Source organism: Hippocampus bargibanti, linkage group LG09, assembly GCF_051943395.1.
Source record: "Hippocampus bargibanti isolate YZ-2025 linkage group LG09, ASM5194339v1, whole genome shotgun sequence".
In the NCBI taxonomy this organism is placed as follows: domain Eukaryota; kingdom Metazoa; phylum Chordata; class Actinopteri; order Syngnathiformes; family Syngnathidae; genus Hippocampus; species Hippocampus bargibanti.
In genome coordinates, this window is record NC_142742.1 from 20215001 (window position 1) to 20242642 (window position 27642).

Sequence of the window (27642 nt, forward strand, 5' to 3'; positions counted from 1 at the left end):
TTCCACTGTGAATGTTTAGATTTATTCGGCTTTGCATTTTCTCTCTCAGACCATGCATTATGCATGACAATCTGAGAAACATAGAATCATGGTTGTGTCAGAAAAAAAAAATTGCTGAAACTTTGACACCTGCCTGCAATTGCAAACAAGCTGATGTGATCCGTGCAGTTCCTAACAACATATGCAGTTGTTGGTGTACGTGCTCTGAAATGCTGCAACAAATGTAATACTTGCGAACTAAACAAACATGCAATGCAATAATTTCAGTCTGGTTTTCTCAATAATGAAATGATGGGTAAAATGAAATTGTGGCAGCTAAAAAGAGAGTACAAAGAGGGTACAGAAAGTGCTTAAGAATGAATGTCTCTCTGTGTCTTTGTGTTGTCATGTTATTTAGTTTTTTTTATTGTTCTTTTGACTTCAATACGGCGCCGCGACAGTGGCTGCCTTTCCAGCAGCTCCTGTATTTTGCTTTTCTACTTTCATTTCTTTCATAACTTTGCTGCGGTGAAATTTCTCCACTGCAAGACTAATAAAGGCAAACCCAATCCAATATATATATATATATATATATATATATATATATATATATATATATATATATATATATATATATATATATATATATATATATATATATATATAGTGATATCATGAGAGGCTAGCTCCCAGCGAGACGGGACAAGAAGTGCAATGGACGACAGGTTTGGATACAAACAAAAGGTTTTAATCAAGGGTTCCAGGGGGAATTCACAAGCAACAAAGGTTCGAATAGTGTCTCTTCCAATACTTGTCAAAATAAAGTCTCTCCTGATACTTAAATCCAAATAAAGTCTCTTCTGCTACTTAAATCCAAATAAAGTCTCTTCTGAGGTAAAACTGAAGACGGAGTTCTTTACAAGAGTCTCTAGGCCTCACCCCTCTTGACGTCCTCGTCATGTAGCCTAGCCACCTTAGCTAGGTTCAAATCCAGTGTCCAGTCATGTGGTCCCAACTGGCAATGAGTTCCACGCAGCAATCAACTTCTCCACAGAGCACAGCAATCGAGCTTGTCTTCCCTCAAGCTGCACACTCAGAGGCTCTCTGCCTTAAGAGCCCTGCTTTCCAATCAAGTCCTGATCAGCCGCAGGTGTGTGGGTTTAATTGCTGCCTTCCACCAGGTGGGGCCAAGACTCTCTCTGGGTGGAGCCATCTTAGGGGGATGTATTTGCCCTCCAGGACACAGCCTCTCATGACATCACAATATATATATATATATATATATATATATATATATATATATATATATATATATATATATATATATACAGTAAAGTCTCGTTATATCGATATTCAAGGGAGGCCGAAAAAATATCGATATAACCGGGACTATCGATATATCCGACCCTGTTTGCGTGTAATTTTCTCCGTGCGTGCATAGAAATAGTATCGATATAACCGGGACTATCGATATATCCGATATCGATATAACGAGACTTTACTGTATATATCTCATGTTCCTTCTTTCTATATATATATATATATATATATATATATATATATATATATATATATATCCCAAATGGCTGCTTTGTCCTCTGGGAATTTGTGGAAACTTACACCTTCTGTATGCGTGTTACCGCAATTGGCTGCCACACAACAATTCATCACGTTATTCGTGTAGTTTTCCTTCTAATTTCGCGCTCAACACAGTGTTTTCAGACTAATCACAGTACCATAAATGCACTAGAAATCACCCGTGTATCACTTTCCCGCTTAATCCACAATGTCAACAAACCTGCCTGCGTCAGAGGGTCCCTTAAAAATACGACACTTCCGGCATCTTCATAAACTCGAAAACAAGGCCCCTTGCATATTCAACGCAAATTTCAAAAAATAAAAATATCGCTATATGCGGTGGAAATTTTGTAAAATGTGGTCAGTGGAAGTCAGTGGGAGGTGTCTGTTGTCCTTTAAATAAAGTCAGCAGGAACAAAATCTCAAAAAACAAAGTCGTCAGAACAGAAAGGTCCAATGTGTCAAACAAACCCATGAGTACGTCTGTGTAAGCTCTCATTCTTACAAATGAAGTACAGATGACGGCTGAAGAAACCTTTACATCGAAAAAACATGAGTACATGACAAGATGAAACAAACAATGACCCAACACTCAATGGTCATGCCGGTAGTCCTTTCAACTGCCACTGATTAAAACGACCCACACCTGTACAGCTGCAGGCAGGGCTCGACAGTGCCACCCGTTGGTCGCAAACAGAAACGTGACAATAGAGTGTACAAGTTTATTATTGGTATCTTCAAAAGGAGACAAAAATTATTGCTTTTGAGGGTTCGAAGCTTCCACTTGACAACAGCAATTTACTATTTACACACACCAGGAGAAGTCTGTCTCAGGAGCTGGCCATCCTCCAATCTAAAGGTTATGTTTGTTCTTCAACCATTTAGTATATTAAGAATTGGAAGCCCAATAGTCAAGCAGTTCATCGATTTTACAGTGCAGGTTCAATTCCGCTCCGGCTCTGGAGTTTACATGTTCTACCCGAACCTACGTGGATTTTCTCCTGGTCCTTTGGTTTCCTCCCACAGTCCAAAAATATGCATGGCAGGCTGAATGAACACTTCAAATGTTCCCTACGTGTGAATGTAGATGGCTGTTCGTCTCTCTGTGCTGTGCAATTGGCTGGCAAACGGTTCAGGGTATGCCAGCCTGCCGCCCGAAGATGGATGGGTTAAGCTCCGACAACCCCCACGACCCGAGTGAGGATAAGGCGGCTTGGAAAATGAATGAATGAATGAATGAATGAATGAATGAATGAATGAATGAATATTAAGAATTTACTCACAAACTCTGCTTGTAAATTTTGCTTAATTTGTAATGGGAAAAAGTGTGTTATTTTGTTTCCAAAAAATATTAGTTTTTTTTATAGTGCGAAGGAAACATTTGTAGCCAAAGAGTCCCTTATCCATAATGCACTGCATGACCTGCAGATCTCCAAGTGGAGGGCTCTGCATGTAATCAAGTTGGAGTGCGAACATTGTGCACATCATTATTGATAAACACAGTACAAACAACTGATGAGGTGATCATATTAACAAATGTTTGAATATGTTTATGAAAATTATTTTAAGCATTATTTTCAATCATTTAAAAAAACGTACTTGGACAAAAATGTATGTTACATTTCTAAGAAGTATCTGTATGATGAGGTAAAATGATTACAAATCTTCACTTCAAAAAGTACCTGATGAAGTGGATATTTACTCAAACAAAAAGAAAAGATCATGCTCAAATGGCATTTGCTCAAATAATGTACACAAACATTGTCAGAGTAGCAGCAAGGTTAGTTACTCCACTCGTACCGCTGAAGCAACATCTTAAATCCTTTCTAAAACCTGTTAATCTATAATCCTGCTGGCACTTCACAGGCCAATTTAGTCTGTGTGCAAGGCCTGTCCAACAACATAAAGATCGGGGTGAGATGCCGAACGTGGCATTCCTCTGAATTCTGATTGACTACTCCATGATTCTTCTTTTCTGGCTGGTTCGTCATCTAGTCTGTAATAACAACAGAAAAATATAAAGTGTGTATTATTGCAACATATAATCAAATATGTATACAGTATGCCTGAATACTGAGGCATAAGGTCAATGTAATAGAATGTCAACTCTTTGTTGTGCTTCAACACTACATCAGTGTAGTCATAGATTCAACCCAATATCACCACACGCCAAAACATTCATGAAAACAATCAAGGTTTTTTTTTTTATGATGCAATACACGGTTCTTTTCTTATTCAACTGATTTTATCCATCCATTTTCAACACCACTTATCCTGAATAGGATAATCCGCAACGGGGAGTTGCTGACTTCATGTGGAAGGCAGACTACACCTGAAACAGTCAGTCGCAGCAGGCATGTGGAGACAAATGACCATACACAACTGCATCCATACCATCACTAAATGGGAATCGATCCCAGACTACAGAAGTCTGGCAATGTACCAAAATACCATGAGCAACTATCGTGAATAAATATCACACTGTATTTAGAATTACAATAAAGAACTCACTGTTGAAAGTACACTCCAAGAAGTATTCCCTTTTGTAGTGTGGCAAGCAGCTCCAGGATTAGCTTTTTATGGGAAATATAACAACATTTCTTTGTTTATACTGGAAGCGTTCATACTAAAAATAGACTTCATGCGTGTGACAACATCACTCACTCATTTGCAATGTATGAGGAATGGATCAATGAAATCATTAGGTAAGTAAACAACCAATTTTCAACCCTAATTATCAGTTGATGTGCCATTCAGTGAAACAATGGGAAAGTCTAGTTGAAGCTAGACGAAGAGCAGAAGTGAGTATTTTTGAACACCAGTATGATTTCATGCCAAAAAAAAAGAGTACAACATGCTGATAGAGAAGTACAGAGAAGGTGAGAGGGAACTGCATTGTGTCTTAATAGATCTGGAGAAAGCATGTGACAGGGTGCCCAGAGAAGAACTGTGGTATTGAATGTGGACGTCTGGAGTGACAGAGAAGTATGTCAGAGCTGTGCAGAACATGTACGATGACTGTAATACAGTTGTGAGGTGTGCTGTCGTTGTGACAGAGGAATTCAAGGTTTAGGTGAGACTTCACCAGGGGTCAGCTCTGACCCTCTTCTGATTTGCTATGGTGATGGACAGGCTGAAAGACCATGTGAGGCGGGAATCTCCTTGGACAATGATGTTTGCAGATGACATTGTGATCTCTAGTAAGAGCAGCGAACAGGTGAGGAGAAACTACAGAGGTGGAGGTTTTCCCTGGAAAGGAGAGGACTTAAGTTCAGTCGCAGCAAGACAGAATATATGTGTGTGAAGTAGAGGGACCAAAGTAGAAGAGTGAGGTTACAGGGAGAAGAGATAAAGAAGGAGGAAGATTTTAGGTAGGCTGGAATGGCGGGAGAAAAATGTCAGGTGTGATGTGTGATAGAAGAGTTTCAGCAAGGATGAAAGGAAAGGTGTATGAAACTGTGGTGAGACCAGCCATGATGTTGGACTGGAGACAGTGCCACCGAAGAAAAGACAGGAAGCAGAGCTGGAGATAGAAGAGATGAAGATGTTGAGGTTTTCTTTGGGAGTGACCCGGTTGGATATGATCAGGAATGAGTATATCAAAGGGAGAACTCATCTTAGAGGTTTTGGAGAGAAGGTCGGGGAGGCCAGACTGAGATGGTTTGGACATGTGCAGTGGAGAGAGAGTGAATATATTGGGAGAAAGATGTCAGGAAGGAAGGAAGGAAGGAAGGAAGGAAGGAAGGAAGGAAGGAAGGAAGGAAGGAAGGAAGGAAGGAAGGAAGGAAGGAAGGAAGGAAGGAAGGAAGGAAGAAGACCGTGAGGAAGACCAAAGAGGATATTTATCGATGTTGTGAATGAAGATGTGAAGGTTGCTTGTGTGAGAGAAGACGATGCACAAAACAGGGTTAGATGGAGGACACTGACCCCACCGTGAAACCTGCCGCACCCTGATGGCCAACATCGTCCAATTCGCCTGGCGACTCTGCAACTAGCTGCATCGTATATGTCCACAATCGGACATTGTCGGACATCGCTTATGTCCACGATCAGACATCGTATATGTCCACGATCGGACATCGTCGGACATCGCTTATGTCCACGATCGGACTTCGGGAAGACGCTTCATGGCCGACTCGGCCGCCGACGTCAGCGTTCTTCCTCAGCGTCCTGCAGAGCGCCATGGCAGCGCGATCATCGCCACCGTCGCCGATGACCGGCCTGTCCGTGCCCGGCAGCATGGCCAACCCCACGCACCTTCGTCCTCACAATCCCTCATCGATTCTCCGACTTGACCGATCCCAGCTGAGGGGAGCCCTGTGGCGTCACACGTGTGTATGATTTTGAAGTGCGCCTTTCAACCATTTCATGTCTTTCAATTCCTTGATCTCCTTGATGTGCGTCTCACCCTGACGCATAGCACACGCTTGAAAATTGTATAAACGGAGCTGACGCGGGACAGAGAGATTGGGCGAACCACGGGGCAGAATCATCTCAGACTCATCTCGGACTCACAGACTCAAAGAGACTTGCAAAGCCCCGCACAGGCACGCCCGGCTCATGCCGGGCGTCGGACGGACATCACGGCACGACTTGCTCAACTCCACTCCACGATCAAGCTCTGCTTGTCACCTGCCTGGGAGATCTGACAACGAACCTACTTACAAATAAAAAGAACCCTCAAACTCTTTACATACATACATACATACATGCATACATACATACATACATACATACATACATACATACATACATACATACATACATACATACAAACGTACATACGTACATACATACATACGTACATACATACATACATACATACAGACAGACAGACAGACAGACAGACAGACAGACAGACAGACAGACACAGACAGACAGACATACATACATACATACATACATACATACATACATACATTAATAAATAGACATAAATACATTAATAAATATACATAACTACATGAATACATAAATAAATCTAACCCTTGTGTGAATATTGCAGGCTCACTTCCGCAGCTCCCAGCCGCTGAGATGACTGGGGATTGAGGTGGAAGGTTCAAACTTGGTCTTCTTTCTGAAAGACTTCGGTGAAAAAAAGCCTGCGGTCCTTGCACTGACACAGAATACCTGCCACGTTTGCCGCAGGTATTTGAGAGAAGAGGGCCTCCAACTGAAGTCCAGGCTTCAGACAGTTGAGAGGATCTAAAGGGCCGGGCCTCGAACAGGGATGCAGAAACCGGGCAGAAAACAGAACGTATATTGCTGGTCAACTGAATAGATTCATCGGTGCTTTTCTCTTTTGACCACCGTTGCACTTTTGGGGAAGCGGGTGGAGATGGTGCTTTCAAAGGGTAGATTGAGTTTAAAATGCTGTGCCGCGAAACGGGTGGACTGGGGAGGCTTCGTTGACCTTCTGGTGGAGTAATGGGGCTTCTGTTTACCGGGGGAGTGGCTGAAGATGGCGGCGATTGTGACTTTTTAAAATTGTGGGGACTTGGTAGTCTTCTTTGGGAAGACGTTGAAGCGGTCGGTGTAGATGGCAAAATCCGCCCCTTAGACAGCAGTGAAGTGGCAAGTGGCTGATTACTGGTTTCAGATGAGGGAGGCACTTGAGAGACTGTAGTGTTTACTGCACCCATTAAGAGGTTGTCAGTCTCCTCAATAGTTATTGAGTACTCTTGACTGGCAGATTGGCATGCAGCTTCATAATTTGTTGAAGATATATCTGAATGTGAATCTGATGCGTGTTTTAAGTTCCTGTTTCTTCTGGCTTGCTGCAACAGAGTGGGTTGTTTTTGTTTTACATTGTCAATGTCTGTTTTCACATCTGGTTGACTGACAATTGTCTGGTTTGTTGTAACTGGATTATCTGAGTCACAAGGAAAAAATCCCTGAGAACAATGAGGCACACCTCCTTTGCTAGGTAACACCGGTCCAGATTTAACGGATGCCCGTAGTCGTCGGGACAGACCAGCCCTTTTAACCATAGGTGATTTCACCGATTTTATCGCCCCTCCAACTCCTCCGCTGCCTGAAATGACACTTTCAAACGAATTGTCCATTAAAACTTCTAATGGGGGTGGTGGGAGACTATCCAGATCTAAAGGATCAGTCTTTCCTGATGAAGTACTCAGAGATCTACAGCTCGTCCTCCCGGTGCTAAGGAAATCTGTGACATTTCCTAAACCTGGTAACACTGGAACACCACACTTCCGTACCCCCCTAAGTGGCCCCAAATCTTTCGGGCTGTCCATCTCTTCTATCCCTTGACTGAAGGTATCTATGAGTTTTTTGACCGAATGTCTGCCTCTACACAGGTCTGATGGTGGTCTTGGTGATAAGGGGGGGCTCGGAGGTGGTATTGCTTTAATAAGGCCTTTCTGTGCGTCCTTCACTTTTTGTTTGTCATCTTCCTCCGTATTAGTGGTTGGTCCAAAGGTTTTGGTAATGCACTTCATCTGGGCTACCCTGTCACGTAGATTGCCATCGTTCTCCAAAGATGAGCATTTTGGGGTCACTTTTGAAGACACAACTTGTGAAATTTTCCGGTCTAGTGTAAATGATTGTGTCTTTGTATTTCCTTTTGTGATTTCCTTGCTTTTGTTTATTTTCTGCAATTTCTGGCTGTTATTTTTCAGAGACTTTTCCAGATCAGACGAAGCAGGGTCCTCCGCTTTGTTTCGCTGGAATTCTGCAGAACGGGAACGCCTCTCTTTTGCCAGCGGGGTTGTTTTCACCATACTTCTTCGAGTAGTTGTTTGAGATCTCTTTAGAGACGGTCCTTTTTCGTCATTCCAATGAACTTTACCCGTTTTTGGACTACTAGCTGCTTTTGGTTTGGCACCAGCACTGGGTGGGTGAACAGACTGCATTTTGCTACTAATAGAATTTCTCATTTTGATCGTCACATCTATGTTTTTCACATTTTCTACGCGCTTGGAGGGTAAACGCTGTGGCTTTTGTTGATCACAATTGACAAGTGAAGAATTTGATTGTTTTCTCATACTGAGTTGCCATTTTCCAGTTTCTTCATTCATCTTATAATCTTCATCATCATCTTCTTCGCCATCATCCAAAGAGACTGATCCCAGGAATGAGTCCCCCTGAACATTGGCCATCATTGTGCACATCGAAGCTAATGAGTTTAACGAAGTGAGGGAAGCACTTGGACTGATTTGATTTGGGAGCTTTTTTGCCAATCCACCTGTCACAGAGGTAGATTCCATCGGACTGAAGGAAGTGGTTCTATTTGTGCTGCCAGATTCACAACTCACACGCCTATGGTGCTTTTCCGATCCAGCGAGAGATTCACATTCAGCCCCAATACCACTGTCCTCACTAAAGAGTGCCGAATCCTCTGGCCCAAGTTTGCGAAGAGAGGCCAATTCAATGCGAGATGTGAGTCGCAATATCCTTGTCTCCACTGCACGTTTGACTCTCAGCTTTTCTTCTAAAAGTTCTGAGACTGAAGCAAAGTATTCCACCGCCTCCTCGAGAGCCGAGTCCCCAATTCCTCCAACTGTCAGACTCACATTTTGCATTCTCTGTGTGGTGTATTGAAGCAACTGCTGCAACAAATCAGGTGGGTGTTCAATAGCTGTGCCAGATTTGAAAGGTGCAGCAAATGAGAGTTTTTTCACTTGAGTTGGCCAAGCAAAATGTTCTCCGTTTTCTTTTAGCATTTTCTCTCCTTGCTCAACAGTTTCTTCCAAGGCTTGAATAATTTCTTCAAAACGCAAAGTCATGAATGAAACCATTGGCTGCAGAAATCTTTGAGTTTGAGTTACTTGTTCCAGCACACCAAGTACAGCATCATATTTGGTTATGCTGGGATTTAAAAAAGCATAAGCAGCTTGGTGAGCTTTTACCAGAGGTTCTGGGAAATCAATTTTCGGCATTTCCTTTTCTTTCTTTTTCAGCACTTTAACACCCCTGGAACTTCTTCTTGTTTTTTTCCCCAACTTTCTGTCCGCATCTTCCTGCTTGACCCGAGTTTTGTCTTTTTTCTGCATCACTGTGCTGTTCTCCATTCTTTGTCCCTTCAATGTGTCCTTGTCAAGTACCTCTGGGGCAGGCACAGTTGCATGTGTATCTTCTTGGGGTGGCGTATCTACATTCCTATGAAATTCCTGTTTATGTCCACTTATCTTTTTGTCTTTCGTGTCACCATCAGTGGCTGCAGTACACTTATGGTCGAGATTTTTATAACGAGCTTCTCTGGGCTGCTCTTGGGGCGCAAGGGGCAACATTCTTCCACGCCTCAAAGAGCCCAGAGTCACCAAATTGTTTCCTTTGGATGGTGAGCATCCCATTCTGGATATTTATAATGATCAGCTTACACAGACTTCATCTTGATGACATGGCAAACGTGCATCCAGTGGGGAATGATGCAAAGAATAGCCAAGGTCTTCAGCCTTCCGCTGTACCTGTTTCCTTCAGATGACACAGGCATAGTTAAATCCGATGAATGTCCATTTTGACATAAATCCATTTTGACATATCCTTTCCAGGAGTCATAGATGAAAAAATGAATCCACAGCTCGCCGGTATGTTTGAAGAAATGTCTTGTTGCGTGCTCTTGTACACTATCTAGCTGACAAAGTACGTAGAGCTGAAAGGATTAGCGAGGCTTTCAGTGAACCACCCAACAAGTACATATGTCACGTTAAAGTATATAAATCTCACCTACTTCTAAGCACATAAGCTCATTTGGGTAATGAGTGTTGGCCTCAGCTAGCTTTGTATAGTCTGAAAAAAATATCATTCAGATTGAAGCATTTGCCAGATAAAATCAACAAAATCAAGGTAAAAATCTTAATCTTAGGCAAAGTGCACACAAGGAAATGCTTTTTGTTACAATGTTACCCATGAGACAGTGGTACATGCAGTAAAGTTGACACTTCAACACATAGAACGCGTACTAGAAATAAATAACACAAAAAAATGAAGACTTGTTGAAATGTGATCATGGTGGTTAGATATTTAAGCAAGTGTTAAAAACTAGATCATGTGGGTCTGATGTGCCGGGCTCTGCAGCACCAGTGATAAGTAAATGTCAATCTCACAGGATTTTCCTTGCAATTGGCTGTTGACTAGTTCCAGAATATACTCCGCCCCTCACCCAAAGTCCACTGGGATAGGCTGCAGCACACTCGGGATAGGTAATGGATGAATGGATTTTCCTTGAGTACCTTTTGGTTTTCTCTTTGCATTAGTTAAATATATTATTATAGCTATGGGGGCTCCATGCAAAACGTACATTTTAATTATGACTTATTTTGACATTTATCATCATGATTTTAAGAAACATTGGTTTTGGTAGGAGGAGGCACGTTGGCGGGGACAAAGGCTTTCCTTTGTGGACTATACATACAAAGAGCAGTAGCTTATCTGATAACTGTTAATTATCTGAACGGGTAAACTTGACTGTGAATCAGCTCAAAGGCTGCACATATTTGGACCCAGGGTCAGATGGGACAGAAAAATGTCCTTGAGATGGTGTTTCTTCATTCTTCATTCTCTGTGCCCAGCCACCAATCATGAAGTTGTTGTTTTTAACACATTTGTATATGTATGTGCATGTGTGTTTTTCTGTATGGACGAGTGGCAGAATGAGACTGAACTTTACAATGGAAAGTTGCATTTTATTGTGTTAATTGATTCATCCTGACCGCTTTATCGTCACGAGGGTCACAAGGGGTGCTGGAGACTATCCCAGCCATCGGCGGACACCATGAATTAGTTGCCAGCCAATTGCATTGCACACAGAGACAAACAACCATTCGCTCTCACACCGAAAGACAATTTCGAAGGTTCAACTTACTTGCCATGCCATTCTTGGAATGTGGAAGGAAACCGGAGGACCCGGAGAAAACCTACCCGGGCCCAGGGAGAACATTCAAACTCCACACAGAGAGGCCGAAGCGGGAATCAATTTCATGACCTCTGCACTGTGAATTCGGCATGCTAACCACTTGCCTACTGGGCCGCCCTGTGGTGTTAATGTGTTTTTTTTTTAATAAAGTGTGATTGACAGATCCGTTGATTTATTGATTGATATAGAACTAGTAAACACAATGTGGTTCTGGGTCACTTATTGGATGTTGAATGTTGTGAAAGGCTTTTAAAATGTTTCATGTCGAGTGACCCAGACAGACGTATAATAAAACAGAAAGCAGATCGGTGCAGAATCCCCACCACCTATGGAATTACCTCCAGAAAATCACACTCTCAACCAGGAAGAACCGTGAACTACATTGTCTTGACATCAGCAGGCACACCCCATTGTGCGAAAAGAGACAGGAACAGCAACATTGCTCATCATTGCATGCTCAAATGACTCATTTCAGATGATGATCTATTCCACAACTGTTTTGTTGATGGACTGTTGCTGTAAAATGACCGACAAGGTAAACATCTACTTTTCTTAAAAAGAATTGTGATATTAAAGGCCCGACTTATGGCTTTTCAAATGTATTCTTCACTATCTTCTGGCCATGGTCTTTGTCTACTTCAAAATGTGAAGTTGGACCATTGTGTGACAGGTTGTAAATTATCTTATTTCCTATTTTGGTTACATTCGCGTAGTTCTATTGGTTTACAAATGATATATATCGAAAATGTTTATTTAAACATGGAACGCCTGCTTCGGTTAGTGTTTCGTGTCGGACCGATTTAGATCGTTGGACCGGAAATTGTTGTGCGCATACGTTTGCATTAGATCGGGGCATTCGAAGTAAACCACTGTTGAGTCAAGACGTATCACATTGCTTGTCTTGTGTTTTTTTTCTGGATCCCACAACACCGTATCTCCCTTACTATAGTGGAGAGCGCAACATTTTGGAGGCACCGCTGGGATATTTGCGTTTGAGTGTTGTCTACTCGCCGTGGGTAGAAGCTCGCGCCGAATATCCCCAATCAAACCAGTCGGAGAGGCGTCGCCGTTTACTGGTTTGTTTCTACATGTGCTCTGGTTGCATCTCTGTGCGTACAGCCACCACTAGAGGGCACTGGAAGACTTTGAAGTGAATCCGGCCAGTTGAACTGCGTCTACCCTCTTGAAAATGGCGTTGGAGGAATTACAGTTGGACATCAAAGGCAAGTTATTTGGACTGAATTTTCAACAGTTGTCAGAGTTATGTGCTGAAATCCAAATATCTGGACTGGAAAGAGAGCAACTTACAGGAAAGACTCGAGGCCAACTAATTAATATTGTGTCAACCTACATTGAAAGAGCTGAATTAGAGCTAGAAGATGGAGGAATGTCAGGTTTGCTACGTGTAAAGGACTTGATGGAAAGTATAAAAGATTTTGAACTAGGAATAGCCAAACCAAGTGAAAAAGGTCGGGATGCAGTGCGAAAGAGAAGCATAGTGCCCCCAGACACTGCCCCCTGGTGCAAAGATTTCAAAATATCTGGACAAATAGGTGAACTGGGACAAAAAGATAAACTCACATTTCCTAATTTGGTCAGACAGATAGAAAGTGGGCTCAGTAAAGGCTACCAGGGGGATAAGATCATCGATGCGGTGGTTTGTGCCATAACACCAGGTCTGCAGTTGAGAAGCTACCTCGAAGGGAAAGAAAATCTCACCCTACCTTCTTTACGAAGGATTCTCCGATCTCACTATCAAGAGAGAGGAGCCACTGAATTGTACAAGCAGCTCTCATCGGAAGTGCAGACTAATAAAGAGTCCCCACAGAAATTTCTACTGCGTGCAATGGACCTTCGTCAAAGGATTCTTTTTGCATCTCAAGAATCAGGGGTGAAGTATGATCCCACGTTGGTCCAGAGTTTATTCCTGCACACAGTTCTGACGGGGTTACAGAGTGACAATGTAAAGAGTGACATGCAACCTTTCCTCCTGCTAACCACCACATCAGATGAAGTCCTGTTAGAAAAATTAAACATGGCATGTGCAAATGAAAAAGAGCGACAGGAAAAAAAGAAAAATGCTGCTGCACGGGTGACAACGCTGAACACTGTCCAGTTAGATGACACACCAGTCCCGATTGGGAAGAAGACAGTCTTAAAGCAGAATACTGTTACTGTGCCGAATGAACTCCTTTCAGAGATCAAAGAGATGAGGTCAGAGATGATGCTTTTAAAGGAGCTGCGGGCAGAAGTGTCCCAGATCAAAGAGACTATTCAGAGACCAACAGCCACTTCTCAGCCCACCAGCGGAGGACCTAAACGCCTGCCTGACCACTACCCTGAACAGGTCGTCTTCACTCCACCTTCACCATATCAGGTAGACCCACCAGCCAGGCACTACTACACCGAGCACTCCCCATCAGCTCTTCAGCAGTACCACCCAGCACCAGGTCCCAGGCCGATGAGGGGGGCAGCACAGTTCCAGCAGCGGTTCGCTCCTCAGCAGTACTACATGCCCCGTCGCCCTCAGCCCAGGTGTTATTCTTGTATTCAGACAGGTGAAGAATATTGTCAGCACTGTTTTAAATGTGGAAGTAGTGAACATTTCAGAGCAGGCTGCAAAACACAGAACTCAGCCAGGAACCATGCTTTGAACTAGAAAGGGTTACCCCAGTGGGACATGGTGTGACCACAGAGACAGATAGGTCCCAGTGTTACAATGGTGCTATGAAAATGGAATGTAAGCCCCACACATGTGGCCCCGTTCAGAAGAGACATAAGCAGTCATTTGTCGAGCGTACAGATAAGAAACAGTGTGGCAAATTACCTTCGGTCAGGGAGTTAGTGGAGAAGAAATGTCTTATTCGGTGCTTTTTGGGTAACAAAAGGGTTGAAGCACTCTGGGACTCGGGGTCCCAGGTGTGTGCTGTAGATGATGAGTTATGGAAACAAACAAACTTACCTGACGTGTCATTGAAAAATGTGAATGAGCTTATTGACCCTGATAACACTCTCAATATTGTGGCAGCTAATGGAACGAATATGCCTTATGTAGGATGGCTTGAGATACCATTTAAACTTGGTGCTAATGATCCAGGGCTACTTGTACCAGTATTAGTACTAAAAGGTGACCAGCAACAGTGTCCTATCATAGGGTTTAATGTCATTGAGCGTCTTGTGTTAGATAGCCTCTCTAATGAGTCACAAACAGGGGATACAGAAAAGCTCTTGAAATCGGTTAGACTAGCTTTTCCCCACCTTAAGCGCAATAAAGCTGCCACTTTCATAAAAACAGTTAGTCTGGGACAAGCACATGAGTACCGTGTAAAAACAACAAATGAGAGATTCACTATAGCCAGGCATAGCTCACTTATTATTCCATGCAAAGTACAGGCTAAGCCCTTTAAGGAAGATGTTACATTGGTTTTTGAGCCAAGTGAAAACCCACAGTGGCCAGATGGCCTCGAGCTTTGTGACTCGTTGGTCTCAGTAAAGGCAGGTTCCATCCCTAGGATAGTTGTTAGTGTCCAGAACTCTACTAATCATGATATTAGGTTTCCAGTAAAGGCTATTATTGGTACAGTGCAGTCAGTAGGGTCTGTCTACCCAGCTAACATATTTAAAAGGGACCTTCCTTCAGCGGTTGTCAATGAGGTCCATGTCCAGAATACCACCATCGCTCTCAGTGAGCAGTGGGACCCCCCAATTGACCTTTCTCATTTGGACGAAGATAAAAGAAAGACCGTTCAGCAGATGTTGAGAGAGGAATCGGCATCATTTTCAAAATCGGACGACGACATAGGGTGTGTGGAAAACCTACAAATGGACATTTTGTTGAAAGACACTGAGCCCGTTTCAAAGACATATATGTCTGTCCCAAAGCCAATGTACAGAGAGGTGAAAGATTATTTACAGGACTTGATAGCGCAGGGGTGGGTGCAAAAGTCCACTTCCTCCTACTCATCCCCTGTCGTCTGTGTCAGGAAAAAAGATGGTACACTGCGCTTATGTATTGATTACAGAGAGCTGAACTGGAAAACACACCCTGACCGGCACCCCATCCCACGGGTACAGGACGTGGTGGATAGCCTTGGGGGTAACACCATCTTCTCGCTGCTGGACCAAGGCAAAGCATACCACCAGGGGTTCTGTCCAAAGGGAGCCGACACCTGACTGCCTTCGTGACCCCTTGGGGCCTTTATGAATGGATTCGAATCCCGTTTGGACTCATGAATGCACCAGCAGCGTTCCAGCGGTGTATGGAACAATGTCTGGAGGGGTTACGGGACGAAATATGTGTCCCCTATCTTGATGACATTCTTGTTTTCAGCGGGACATTTGACAACCACGTTGAGGACGTTAGACGAGTGTTGCGACGTCTCAGGGAAAGTGGAATAAAACTCAAAGCCGAAAGTGTGACCTCTTCAAGCCGGAAGTGAGGTACCTCGGCAGGATTGTCTCTGCTGAGGGGAGCCGAATGGACCCGGCAGATACAGCAGCAGTGCGTGCCCTGAAAAACAAGCAGCCAGGCACTGTCGGTGAGCTTCGAGCCATTTTGGGACTATTAAGCTATTATAGGCAATACATCAAAGATTTCTCTTGTATCGCTAGTCCCTTGTATGCCTTGCTTAAAGCCCCTCTGAATGTTGAGACTCAGCAGCATCAAAGACAAAAATGGAAAGTGAGACATAACAGTGTGTCTTCCAACACACATATTGAGTGGAGTGATGAGCATCAGTCAGTGTTAGAGCAGCTAATAAACTGTTTAGTTCAACCACCAGTTTTAGGTTTTCCTGACTTCGCGCATCCTTTCATTTTGCATACAGATGCCTCTAACCGGGGTTTAGGTGCTGTGTTGTACCAAAGACAAAATGGCAAACTTCGCGTGATAGCCTATGGCTCTCGGACATTAACTGCAGCTGAGAAGAATTATAACTTACACTCGGGCAAGTTGGAATTTTTGGCGCTTAAGTGGGCGATCACAGACAAGTTTCGTGATTATTTGTACTATGCACCATTCTTCACTGTGTATAGTGACAATAATCCACTCACTTATGTACTGTCGACTGCTAAGTTAAATGCAACTGGGTGCAGGTGGGTCGCAGAACTTTCTGATTTTAATTTTACTGTTAAATATCGTCCCGGTAAGGAAAATGTTGATGCAGACAGTTTATCTAGGATGCCCCTTGATATGGTAACATATATGGAAGGATGTACAAAAGAAATGTCATATGATGCTGTGAGTGCTGCCGTACAAGCGGTTGACCAACAGAATGAGTCTAGTGCAGCTTGGTCTATGGGAATCTCAGCTACGTGTGCCGAGGTGTCACTAAACACACCGATAGCCCCATTGACTGTTGGACAGATCAAGCTAGATCAAGAGACTGACCCCATTATAGGACATATTATTAGATACAAACTGGCGGAGACGAAACCGCTAGGTACTGAACTAAGAAAGCATTGTCCTCAAGTTGTTTGTCTTGTGAGGGAATGGGACAAGCTACACTTTAATGACAGAGGTGTTTTGTACAGAAAAACGGCAAACAGAACCCAACTACTGCTTCCTGAAAAACACAAGGTGACAGTGTTAAAAGAGCTGCATGATGAAATGGGCCACCATGGTGTAGAAAGGACTCTTTCCCTTGTAAGGGATCGTTTTTACTGGCCCTTTATGCAAAAAGAAATAGAGGACTATGTACTGAGAGAGTGTGTGTGCCTAAAACGCAAAAAGCCCAACCGTGAGACCAGAGCCCCTCTCACTAATATTGTGACTACTCAGCCTTTTGAACTTGTCTCCGTTGACTTTTTGCATCTTGACAAATGTAAGGGTGGTTATGAATACGTGCTTGTGCTAGTAGACCATTTTACACGTTTCGCTCAAGTTTATGCTCCAACGTCCAAATCTGGCAAAACAGCGGCAAACAAAATCTTTAATGACTATGCTTTAAAGTTTGGGTTCCCCCTTCGAATTCACCATGATCAGGGTGGTGAATTTGAAAATCAACTTTTTGCTCAACTGAAGGAATATTGTGGGGTTGCGGGTTCAAGGACAACCCCCTACCATCCACAGGGAAATGGACAGGTTGAACGATTTAATCGAACACTGATCCAGATGTTAAAGACACTGACAGAGAAACAAAAGAGTAACTGGAAAGACTCACTAAACAAACTCGTTTATGCTTACAACTGTACCAAAAGTGATGTGACAGGGTTTTCACCTTTTTACTTACTTTATGGACGTTCACCACGTTTGCCAGTTGATATGTTGTTTAGTTTGAATCCAGACTCTAACCAGGGTGACACCAACCAGAAGGACTATGTGAAGAAGTGGAAACAGGGCGTGGAGGAAGCGTATGTGATCACGCAAGAAAATAACAACAAAGCTGCTGCCAGGAGTAAGAGACTATATGACAGTAAACTAAAGTATTCTACCCTGTTGCCCGGTGATCGTGTTCTGGTTCGAAACTTAACCCCACGCGGAGGTTCAGGCAAACTGCAAAACCACTGGGAGGATGTTGTTCATACAGTGGTTCGTCAAGTCAGCCAAGACATCCCAGTTTATGAGCTGAAACCTGAGAGGGGGAAGGGCAGATCTAGGATACTCCACCGCAATCTCTTGCTGCCATGTGATCATTTGCCATTAGAGACTTCACTACAGTCCCAGTCCAAGGAAAAGTCCACTCGGCAACGACCGAACAAGATGCCGGAAATGGATCCGGAAGAGGATGATGAGGAGGATGAGTATTATCCAGTGTTGCATCGCCAGAGCACCCGACCAGACTCACCAGAACCGCGGGACGTGAGCTTTGTGGAGACAACCCACCATGATGACAATCAAATGGGGAATGAACTGCCGGGGACGGAGCCGGGAGCTGCGGAAGTTGACCAATCTCAGGAGGGCAACATTGGTCCGGAAAATGATCCACCTGTGACAGTGTGTCCCCCTTTTCCCCAGCCACCCCCCAGTAATCCTGATATTGGGGGAAATCAACGGCCACGACGAGAACACAGGAGACCCAAGGTATTCACGTATGATCGCCTTGGTTCGCCATCTTGTTACAATGTAGGGACAGTACCATATCATGGTGAACAGACAATGCCTTGGATGTATGGCGCACACCCCTATTATGCCACGAAATACTACAGAAATGGTTAATCGACACTTCTGTTTAATAGAACAGTGAGATGGAAACAAGAAGACCCCGATGAGCCCTGTATAAGTAAAACGGAATGTATGAATACCGTGCGTCATTGTTTTGGGCACATCGTCCAGCGCATTTATGTATTTACTAGTACATATGTTGGGGACAACATCTATTTTGAGGGGGAGTATGTGACAGGTTGTAAATTATCTTATTTCCTATTTGGTTACATTCGCATAGTTCTATTGGTTTACAAATGATATATATCGAAAATGTTTATTTAAACATGGAACGCCTGCTTCGGTTAGTGTTTCGTGTCGGACCGATTTAGATCGTTGGACCGGAAATTGTTGTGCGCATACGTTTGCATTAGATCGGGGCATTCGAAGTAAACCACTGTTGAGTCAAAACGTATCACATTGCTTGTCTTGTGGTTTTTTTCTGGATCCCACAACACCGTATCTCCCTTACTATAGTGGAGAGCGCAACAATTGCAGAATACACCAAGAAATTTTTTTTCAATGCACTGTAAGTTCACAGAAACTTACCAGGCTCCAGCCACTAAATTAGGTAAAACTGCACAATCAAAAGTGATTTTGTCTGTGAACATTTCTGTAAGAACCCTGCACTTTGTCCTTTTATCTTTAATGCTCCCAATATTTTACAGTCACAACTAGAAGACCGCATATTCTCAGTTGATCTATTTAATAAATGCCAGGAAGATCAAGGTATAACCGAGGTATATCCAGGTGTGTCAGAGTGCAGACAGATAGTAAGATCACAACTACGTCGTATCTCACATTGGTGTGCGTCATTGTTAGTGCCAATCGCTTTACGAACACATTCTTAACATCTATTGTCATTCTCAATGTATACTTTTTGTATACTTATTTCGGGTTTGATTGGAAACTCCCACTTCTAGATAGTTTGTAGCTGATTGTGAAAAGGGCATCTTATAATAAGATCCAACTTTATGTACTGTAGAATCACATTAGGCAGACAAAATGCTCCTTGCTACTTGCCTGTAACCAAAAAGCAGGTTAACTTTATAATGCATAAAGTGCAAATTCAGAGCTCTGTGTCCATGTACTGTATTAGTCTGATTTGTTATTGCGCTGTATAAACCTATAAAAAAAAACTATCACTCCAGGGAGTATTCTATCCTGCCCCTAAGTGTGCCAAAATAGGCTCCAGCTTTGCTTTGACCCACAGCATGATTAACGGTGGTGTAATTTATTGACACTGTAAAATTTCCAGGCACGCTAGGTCCACTAGTACAAGCAAATGGGGTCCAAAACGAGTTTGTCTACACGTGTCACACAGAGATTCATTGTCATAATGTTGATTACTTAGCAAGGATGGGTAGTGACTAATTATTTATTATGTGCTATTTTATGTTTTGTCCTCATAGGATTTTGTATCATGAATCCTTGATTGAGACCTATTAACTTGTAACTTCAGATACTTTGGATTTGTTTTTTTTATTGTGCAGTTACAACAAATCTGATAAAGAATAATTTACATTACAGTCATAATTAGTAGAGTCAGTTCAATAAGACAGTTAAGTGCAATAAAACTGACCTATTTGACTTGCAAAAACTATCAACTAAATCTATGATTTATATATTATTTGCTCCTAATATAATGAATCATTAGTTGACATTTCTGTCCTCTCCGGTAGGTAATTCTTCCTCCAACTCTTCCATCGACTGGATCAGTAAATAGTTGTCTCATCACATCGGCATAGTTCTAAACTTTCTGTTTTGAATCCCACACAAGTGCATTTCGACTTTGATGCAGACTTTACCAAAAACACCTATTTTCCCTTCGGCTTTTCTCCTTCAAGGGTCGCCACAGCGAATCAGTGTCCTCCATCTTCAGAGGTTTGATTTGCATGTTTTACGTCGGATGCCCTTCCTGGCACAACCCACACACTGGGTTGTGTCCCCTTGTGGCTACAGAACAAGCAATGCCAACAATACCCATAAATCGAATTCGATGGATGATTTATGACCAGAATTATGTTTAACATTTAAGATAACTGTTGTCTGTAAAACACCAAGAGATATGATTGAAAAATGTATGAATTTATTCCTTGTAGTTCTTGCTTTTTATCAATGTCATTTATTCAAACACTTCCAGCATTATATTTCACAACCATCAATACATACACATTAATTCTGTGGCAGAATTGAAGCCACAAGTCCTCAAGTTGGAGTCACATTCTTAGATGTTGCTGTTTTGAACCGTCAATAAAGACTATCTTAAATTATGTTATGCTCCCAGCTTTCTGCAAAACGTGAAGTGGGACGGAAGAGAGAATTACAGTGAGACCTCAACGTACAAACACCTTATCTTACAAACGTCAAATTTATGAAAATTAAACCTTATAATAAGCACTATTTCCATAATACACACCCACCACGGCTGGCGGAGTGATCTTCGGCGGTAGCACACGACCGAACAGCTCCACAGGTTAAGCTACCAACAGTCCTTATGGAAGGTGACTCTCCTTCCATAAGCCATCAACGACCATCAAAAAGGAAAATAAAACTTTATTTCACAGCAGTTTATTTCTTTAATTACAGTCCTCATGTAATGCGCCTCTTTCCAAACAGCAATTCCCTTTGACCTTCGACCTCCAACGCCATTCCATCAAACCATAAATGACCATCACAAAGGTAAATAAAGTGGCTTTATGATACAATGCAGTGTATTTCTTTTATTACAATACAATAGCACATTTATTATACATAGAATAATGTATGTTGTGTGTAGTTTTAAAGCTTATTTAGTTGAAAAGTATATTTTATGGAAACCCGGGAATGGATTATTCCCATTTTAATGGTTTCCTATGGGAATTTTTTTTTAGATACACACTTTTCGCCTTCCACACTCTGTCTGGGAACCGATTAAGTTCGTAAATTGAGGTCTCACTGTACTGGATTTTTTCCCAAATATTTGGCATTGGGAGCTAAAACTTTTTTCAAGTAACTGATCAATAATTATTAGTGAGTAGGTGGGCGGGTTTCACACGCATGAGGTTGCAATCGTCAAATGAGGTATGATTTGTCATTTCAGCTTTGGGGAATTTCTGCATCGTGAGTACAATTCAAGTGTGCAACGGGTGTGTTTATCCCGTGTATTTATTGATTATTCTCCTGGTGCATCCTTGTTTCTTGATAGGCACAACTTAAATAATTGCTGCAATTATTAAAATTCAGATACTTTGCAGTGCAGTATTGTAACAATAACCAAAGATACCAAAAGTATTCAGTGCAGTTCTTTATTTTAAACATTACATTACATACCAAGACAGAAACCAAATTGATCTCCCACACTGTATTTTCTTGTCCCAACAGGCTGTGCGGTTATCTCACAAACTTCCTCAGTTTCACCAGAAATGCTGGAAATAAAAGACAACAAACAAGTTTAAAAATAAATAAAATGTATAAATTACATAGAGAACATTTAAATCCTGAAAAAAACTGTCCCACCCGAGTGGCTCAACTGTTCTGGGTGAGGTCTGGCAATGTAAGGGATACTCCCAAAGGCTGGATGTTCCTCTGGAACTGAATACAGATTGTGTCACCCAACATGTGAATATCAGGAGTCAAACACAGTAAAGTCACCTTGTTCTGCTTCATCTGAAGTGTTCCCCTCTTCGCCCGGGTCTTCATTGAGGGTCGGTGCTTTCTTTGAGCAATACCGCCCATCCTTAAGAAGGGCAGGACTAACAAGCCAGTCCCGGATCGGAACTTCAAAGATGCGTTCGCACAGCAAAGGAACCGCAGAGCATCGTAGCCCTTCCAGCAGGTCGATCACTTGTGTTATACTGGGAATTGAGAGGGTGGGGGGGGGGGGGCAGAGGGGAGCAGGGACAAAAAAACATGAACAAAGTGTGACCTGTGTCCACTATCTGTTGAGGCATATTCAGTCAGCAAACACAGTCCAAGCGATTAAGAAATGTGAAAAGTGAAAATAAAATGATGAGAAAATCAAAATGAATGGGCAACACAAGACTATTAGGCCAATACAGTACGTGGTGCATCATGGTGGACTTGTGATTTCCCTTAAAGGACAACCGACGATTCTGGACAAGTTGTGTCCATATTTTGTAAAATGTCTTCAAGTGACTTCTACTGAGCGTATTTTACCAAGATTCCACCGCATATGAATATATTTTACGTTTTAAGACTCGCGCTGAATAATTCGGAAGTCTTGTTTTTGAGTTGGTGACGAGTCCGTACGTTAACGTCACTGAAGGAACGCCCCTGACCGAAAAAAGGACACATTGTAGCAGTCCTTCCATCACGTCAATGCATTTTGCTGTACTTTGGTCTGAAAACGTCATGAAGGACCAAAAAGAGGCAGAAGAGGGTGACAAAGCTCCATGTAAGGAATTAATCAGCCTGTGGAAATGGGCTGATTAATTCCTTACACGGCTTTGTCGCCATGTTCTGCCTTTTTTGGGTGCGACATTTCCCACTGATGCCTCAAAATGACGGAATAAAATCTTTAATCGATTGCAAACATGTATGCTTTCTTCTTCAGAACTATTTGAATCATATTCATAACAGGATGAGTAACAAGAAAGCATATTCTCCGAATCTGAAGCCATTGTTTTGATTCTCGAGCAAGGCAAGACGTCTTGCCGTGACACCACGAACATGGGGGCGGTACCTTCTGAAACTGGCCACTTCCGGTTTCAATTTGAAGTACTTTTATATGATACTGTGTGTTTCGGGTATTTTAGATGCTATAAAACGTTTTTCTGATGTCAGTTAGGAAACAAAAAAGTGACATTGGTTGTCCTTTAAGAAAAATACAGTACGCACTTGGCGAGGTAGACAGCGCATACGGCTCCGGGCTGCAGATGTGGAATCACATTGGGCAAAACAAGCTGTGGATTGATCAGATCAAGAGCAACCTGCAAAGGACGGAATCCAATCAGTAAAATGTTTTCCCATCACCAAACCCGCAGCATTGCTTCCAAAATACTGCTGCTGCTTCTAATGCTTAAAACTGACCGCATCGAATGCCCGACGAGCGAGAAGAGCTGAAGCCGTACAAAGGTCAGCGTGATGGAACTCAATATTGTCAGGCCACACCTCCCCTTGCCGTGCTCGCCACGCTTCCCTCCAGCGCTTGTAGTTGAGCGTCGCTCTTCTGAGGTGATCATCTCTGACATCAACACTCAGCACGCTGCCCCTTGAGCCAACTGACGAAACATTGGAAACATTTTGTATTTTATACATAATCACATCTAAAAAAAATACATTAGAACATTAATTAAATAAAAATTGTATCACTATAAAGTTTAAAACAATAATTATTCGAGATTACATTTAAATGCATTGCATTAAAAAGTGAAATACAATTAAATTGCACAGGTCCATCTCCGTAAAATCATTTACAATGTTGGAGACAACTGACACTAATGAGGAATAAGCGGTACAGATAATGGATGGATGGAGATAACTGTTCAAATATGTTTCAATCGTTAACCCAATATGCGTTCAATGAATAAATGAACTTCACTTTTTGAACAGAAATGATGATGCTGATTTTCACTATGTGACAAAATACCACTTTCATCCTCTGTGAGAAGTTTCATTGTTTTTACTGTTTGAAATAGAAAATCTGTGAGCTATCTGTTTTGTTAAACTAAAATAGGTGCAGTGGCTGAGCATCACAGCTCCACCACAGCACAACTCTGACAACTAAAACCTTTTTTTGAATATTTAATGCAAGATAAAATTGGTCCTTCGGTGAATAGGTTACAAACAATGAATAGCGATCTCTCCCTCCGAATGTTATCATAAAATAATGACTCAATGGTGGATGCAGACCTGCCCTAGACAAAAACAAAGACATGGCTCCAGACCCAGAGCCCGCCTCCAGCACTCTGTCCCCCTCTGTGACGTCCATCATCATAAGCATTGCGCTGGCGTCCTGAGTGATAGAAGCAAATAGCACAAAATCTGTGAGCAGTCTGATCCGCAACTTAACATCTGCAAATATAGGCGATAAACACACATAGACACAGCAATAATATAATGAAAATATCATATTTTACCTTACATTTGGGTGGGAGGGAAAGGAAATACATTGACTCATCAATGAAAGTACACTTTTTATTCTCCTCCTCTGGAATAAATAGGCTTCCAAATATTTATTTTAACATTTTCATTATTTCATTTGTGTCCAGTGCAAGGTGACTCCTGAGTTGTGGAGCAGCCCCATTGCGGCCACTGTTGACCAGCTGCAACGGTAGAATGTTGACCACATTCACCAGTCACCACTTGTATCATATAAGCAAAAGGTAACCCATTCCGTTTTGTATTATATATATATATATATATATATATATATATATATATATATATATATATATATATATATATATATATATATATATATTTTTTTACATACCTTTGGGTAGGAAATAGCAGGGCCCCTCTTCATATACAGCACATAATCATCCAAACTGGCACGCCGTATGAAGATGAGAACCCCTCTGTTTGTTCTCTGGAAGTGACCTGCAGGCTGCTCAACTACATCATCATGCAGGATAATCCCCCAGCTGCTCATCAGGCGTGTCCCAATCTGAAGCTGGAACATCTTTCTGAACTCTACTCGCCCTTTTCTATGATACTCAGCCACTAGCAACTCCCCGTAAGAAATCGTAGTCTTTTGTGTATCAAAATGGCACTTTGATGTGTCGGACTGTACAGCCACAACAGTGCATATACCTGAATTATATTCTTTCAAAGATGCTGCGTTACTTGCATTTAAAACAGGATTTTGCTGTTGTTCGGGCACAGTAACCGAAGGTTCAAAGGGACAGTGTTCTTCTTCCATACATGTTTCCTCTTCAAGTGGCTGGTTCTGTTCTCTCAGTTGCATCACTTCAGGGCTCAGTGCATCCTGTGGAAGCATGGTACTTATCCTCTCGAGGGGAGACAAAGATCTTCTCCCGGACAATAGCGATTGCCTCGCTACTGACTGGGATTTGGAGAGTTTTGTTTGTGAGCTATCTCTGACATCATTGCTATATTTCACAAAGCATGTTGAAAACGTTTTCATTTCCAGTCTACTGGAATACAATTTTACAAAAACACAACTGTGTCTGAGATACCGAAGAGGAGCTCTGTGAATACGTACCAGTGTGGACAAAATAAGTAGTCCATCACGGGGTATTTGTAATGTCATTCCGTCAAACTAGATTAATTTAGAAACTATTAATTAAGGTGTAGATTTTAAAATGACCTCAACGGCGTACCTTCCCCAAATAGCAACGATCAGGAAGGAAATTGCCATTTTGTCATCAGGATGACTCCAAAGCATACTTGTTTTCGAAGGTCGCCATGCTTGAAAACGCCGTTTAGTGACGTCATACATTACGCGACAGTCGTTGTGATCAAGTTCATCCGGAAAGGGGTGGTGTTACAGTTGAGCCTGGGAAAAGCATCATTTGATGATGTGGATCACTCAAATGAGTTCACAATAGCAATCGCATGGAATCCCGCTGCTGTGTTCACTTTACTTCGCTCCAAAATGCGAGACTGCAGTTTACATTAACCATGCTCGGCGAACAGTGAATGGTGCTTTCTGTTGGTCAGAAGTAGTCATTGCAACCTTCTGATACAATGCCATATTTTTCTCATTACCCTTTAAAATTGAGTGGTAACATAAAATGACCACTATCTGAACGTGTGGTGCATTGGACACCAGAACCGAGTAATAAATGTGTTGTAGCCGTTGAGGAAAGCGCACACACGACTGAATGTGGAGACGTGTTTATTCCAACGGCCAACAAGTGGATCTAACTCAAACAGAAAATGCAGTCAAATATATGTGACATAAACCCGCCCCCTCCCGTGCACATGCTGGGTGCCCCCGAAAGAATATTTTTCGGCCCGCCTTGATATGAAACATTAATGTTAGTGCGGCCCGCATGATTGATATGAGTGAAACTTGTGTGTGAAGCTGAACAAGTAGGCAAGAGAAGCCATGTTTAGTTCATGTTCAATATTTTCTTTGTGTTAAAAAAGTTAAAGGTTAAAGAACTGTGAATACAGACATTTAAAAATTTCCTGTGTTTTTTTCAGTCGTCTGTATCTGCCTTATGATCATTATAATTATTTTATTTATTTATTACTGATTAATTTATTATTCATTTTTCCATTTATTCGTTTAATTCATTTTTTGTGTGTTAAAAATAAAGATTTTGAGAACATTGGAATGTTTTATCTGTGATTTTCTTGTGGAAATCCTGATGCGGCCCAGCCTCACCCAGACTCTGCCTCCAGCGGCCCCCGGGTAAATTGTGTTTGAGACCCCTGACCTAGAAGGTGAAAATTTTGCAGGGGGCTTGACCAGCCTGAAACAACAACTACGCAGTCCGTCGTTCGGTGGTGAAGGTGAACTTGTTCGAGCAGGTGATCCGGGTGAGACCTGAGTGGGGGAACGACACTCAACCCTTGCATGGCGCGGTGGCGCTGGAGGTTTCGGAGGGCGTCCGCGACATGGAACCTGGGCCGGCGAAATATTCTCACCTGCAACTAAATGAGCCGGTTTGAGCCTGTCTACTGAAATGCCCTCCCTTCGCCCACCCATATCGAGCACAAAAGTCTTTTCACCGCGTTCGAGCACTCTAAACGGGCCATCGTATGGCGGCTGGAGGGGAGATGGGTGGGCATCGTGACACACAAAGACAAACCGGGCTGACCTAAGAGCAGACAGAACGAATATTTTGGGGACGCAGTGGTGAAATGGTGCTGGAGTCAGGGGCTCTCTACGAGTTGAAGCGCCGGTCGTGGCGACGTGGCCGTAGAAGACACATCTTCGTCTGTTGCCATGAACATTTCCAACGTCGGGGTCACCAGTGTAGCCGTTGAGGAAAGAGCACACACTACTGAATGTGGAGACGCGTTTATTCCAACGGCTAACAAGTGGATCTAACTCAAACAGAAAATGCAGTCAAATATATGTGACATAAACCCGCCCCCTCCCGTGCAACTGCTGGGTGAGATGCCTGGTCCTAGTGCCCGCCACAGTGTA

The 27642-nt window shown here is 42.5% G+C and overlaps 3 protein-coding genes across 6 annotated transcripts; 1 reads left to right on the plus strand and 2 right to left on the minus strand.

The window, feature by feature from the left end:
• Nucleotides 1–1536: 1536 nt before the first annotated feature.
• pcare1 (photoreceptor cilium actin regulator 1) lies at nucleotides 1537–10148 on the minus strand. Of its 2 annotated transcripts, none has more exons than XM_089005050.1 (2): nucleotides 6544–10148; nucleotides 1537–3553 (listed from the first exon to the last, which is right to left on the minus strand). In XM_089005050.1, the coding sequence occupies exons 1-2, from the start codon at nucleotides 9870–9872 to the stop codon at nucleotides 3430–3432; spliced, it is 3453 nt and encodes a 1150-aa protein (XP_088861176.1). In that variant the 5' UTR covers nucleotides 9873–10148; the 3' UTR covers nucleotides 1537–3429. The 2 variants fall into 2 exon arrangements, with proteins under 2 accessions (XP_088861176.1, XP_088861177.1); XM_089005051.1 differs by having other exon boundaries at nucleotides 3410–6244.
• A 1953-nt stretch (nucleotides 10149–12101) lies between these two features.
• Nucleotides 12102–24940, plus strand: LOC148893919 (uncharacterized). Its single transcript, XM_089004825.1, has 2 exons — nucleotides 12102–15972; nucleotides 24788–24940. The coding sequence occupies exon 1, from the start codon at nucleotides 12624–12626 to the stop codon at nucleotides 14091–14093; it is 1470 nt and encodes a 489-aa protein (XP_088860951.1). The 5' UTR covers nucleotides 12102–12623; the 3' UTR covers nucleotides 14094–15972; nucleotides 24788–24940.
• Nucleotides 21849–25978, minus strand: trmt61b (tRNA methyltransferase 61B). 3 transcript variants are annotated; one of them, XM_089004823.1, is made up of 8 exons: nucleotides 25744–25978; nucleotides 25012–25506; nucleotides 24429–24531; nucleotides 23607–23797; nucleotides 23415–23506; nucleotides 22209–22411; nucleotides 22074–22148; nucleotides 21849–21982 (listed from the first exon to the last, which is right to left on the minus strand). In XM_089004823.1, the coding sequence occupies exons 1-8, from the start codon at nucleotides 25789–25791 to the stop codon at nucleotides 21948–21950; spliced, it is 1242 nt and encodes a 413-aa protein (XP_088860949.1). In that variant the 5' UTR covers nucleotides 25792–25978; the 3' UTR covers nucleotides 21849–21947. The 3 variants fall into 3 exon arrangements, with proteins under 3 accessions (XP_088860949.1, XP_088860950.1, XP_088860948.1); XM_089004824.1 differs by having other exon boundaries at nucleotides 25862–25968; XM_089004822.1 differs by having other exon boundaries at nucleotides 25012–25978.
• Nucleotides 25979–27642: the final 1664 nt, after the last annotated feature.

Bases quoted from the DNA above. Each gene is read 5' to 3' on its own strand.
- pcare1 (XM_089005050.1), bottom strand. From the start codon at position 9,872: ATGGGATGCTCACCATCCAAAGGAAACAATTTGGTGACTCTGGGCTCT. The intron at 3,554-6,543 runs GTTAGATTTATT...TTGTTATTACAG, and splicing joins CCTGCAATATTCACACAAGG to ACTAGATGACGAACCAGCCA.
- LOC148893919 (XM_089004825.1), top strand. From the start codon at position 12,624: ATGGCGTTGGAGGAATTACAGTTGGACATCAAAGGCAAGTTATTTGGA.
- trmt61b (XM_089004822.1), bottom strand. From the start codon at position 25,791: ATGACATTACAAATACCCCGTGATGGACTACTTATTTTGTCCACACTG. The intron at 22,412-23,414 runs GTGCGTACTGTA...CTCAATTCCCAG, and splicing joins TGCGCTGTCTACCTCGCCAA to TATAACACAAGTGATCGACC. The intron at 22,149-22,208 runs GTGACTTTACTG...ATCTGTATTCAG, and splicing joins TTCAGATGAAGCAGAACAAG to TTCCAGAGGAACATCCAGCC.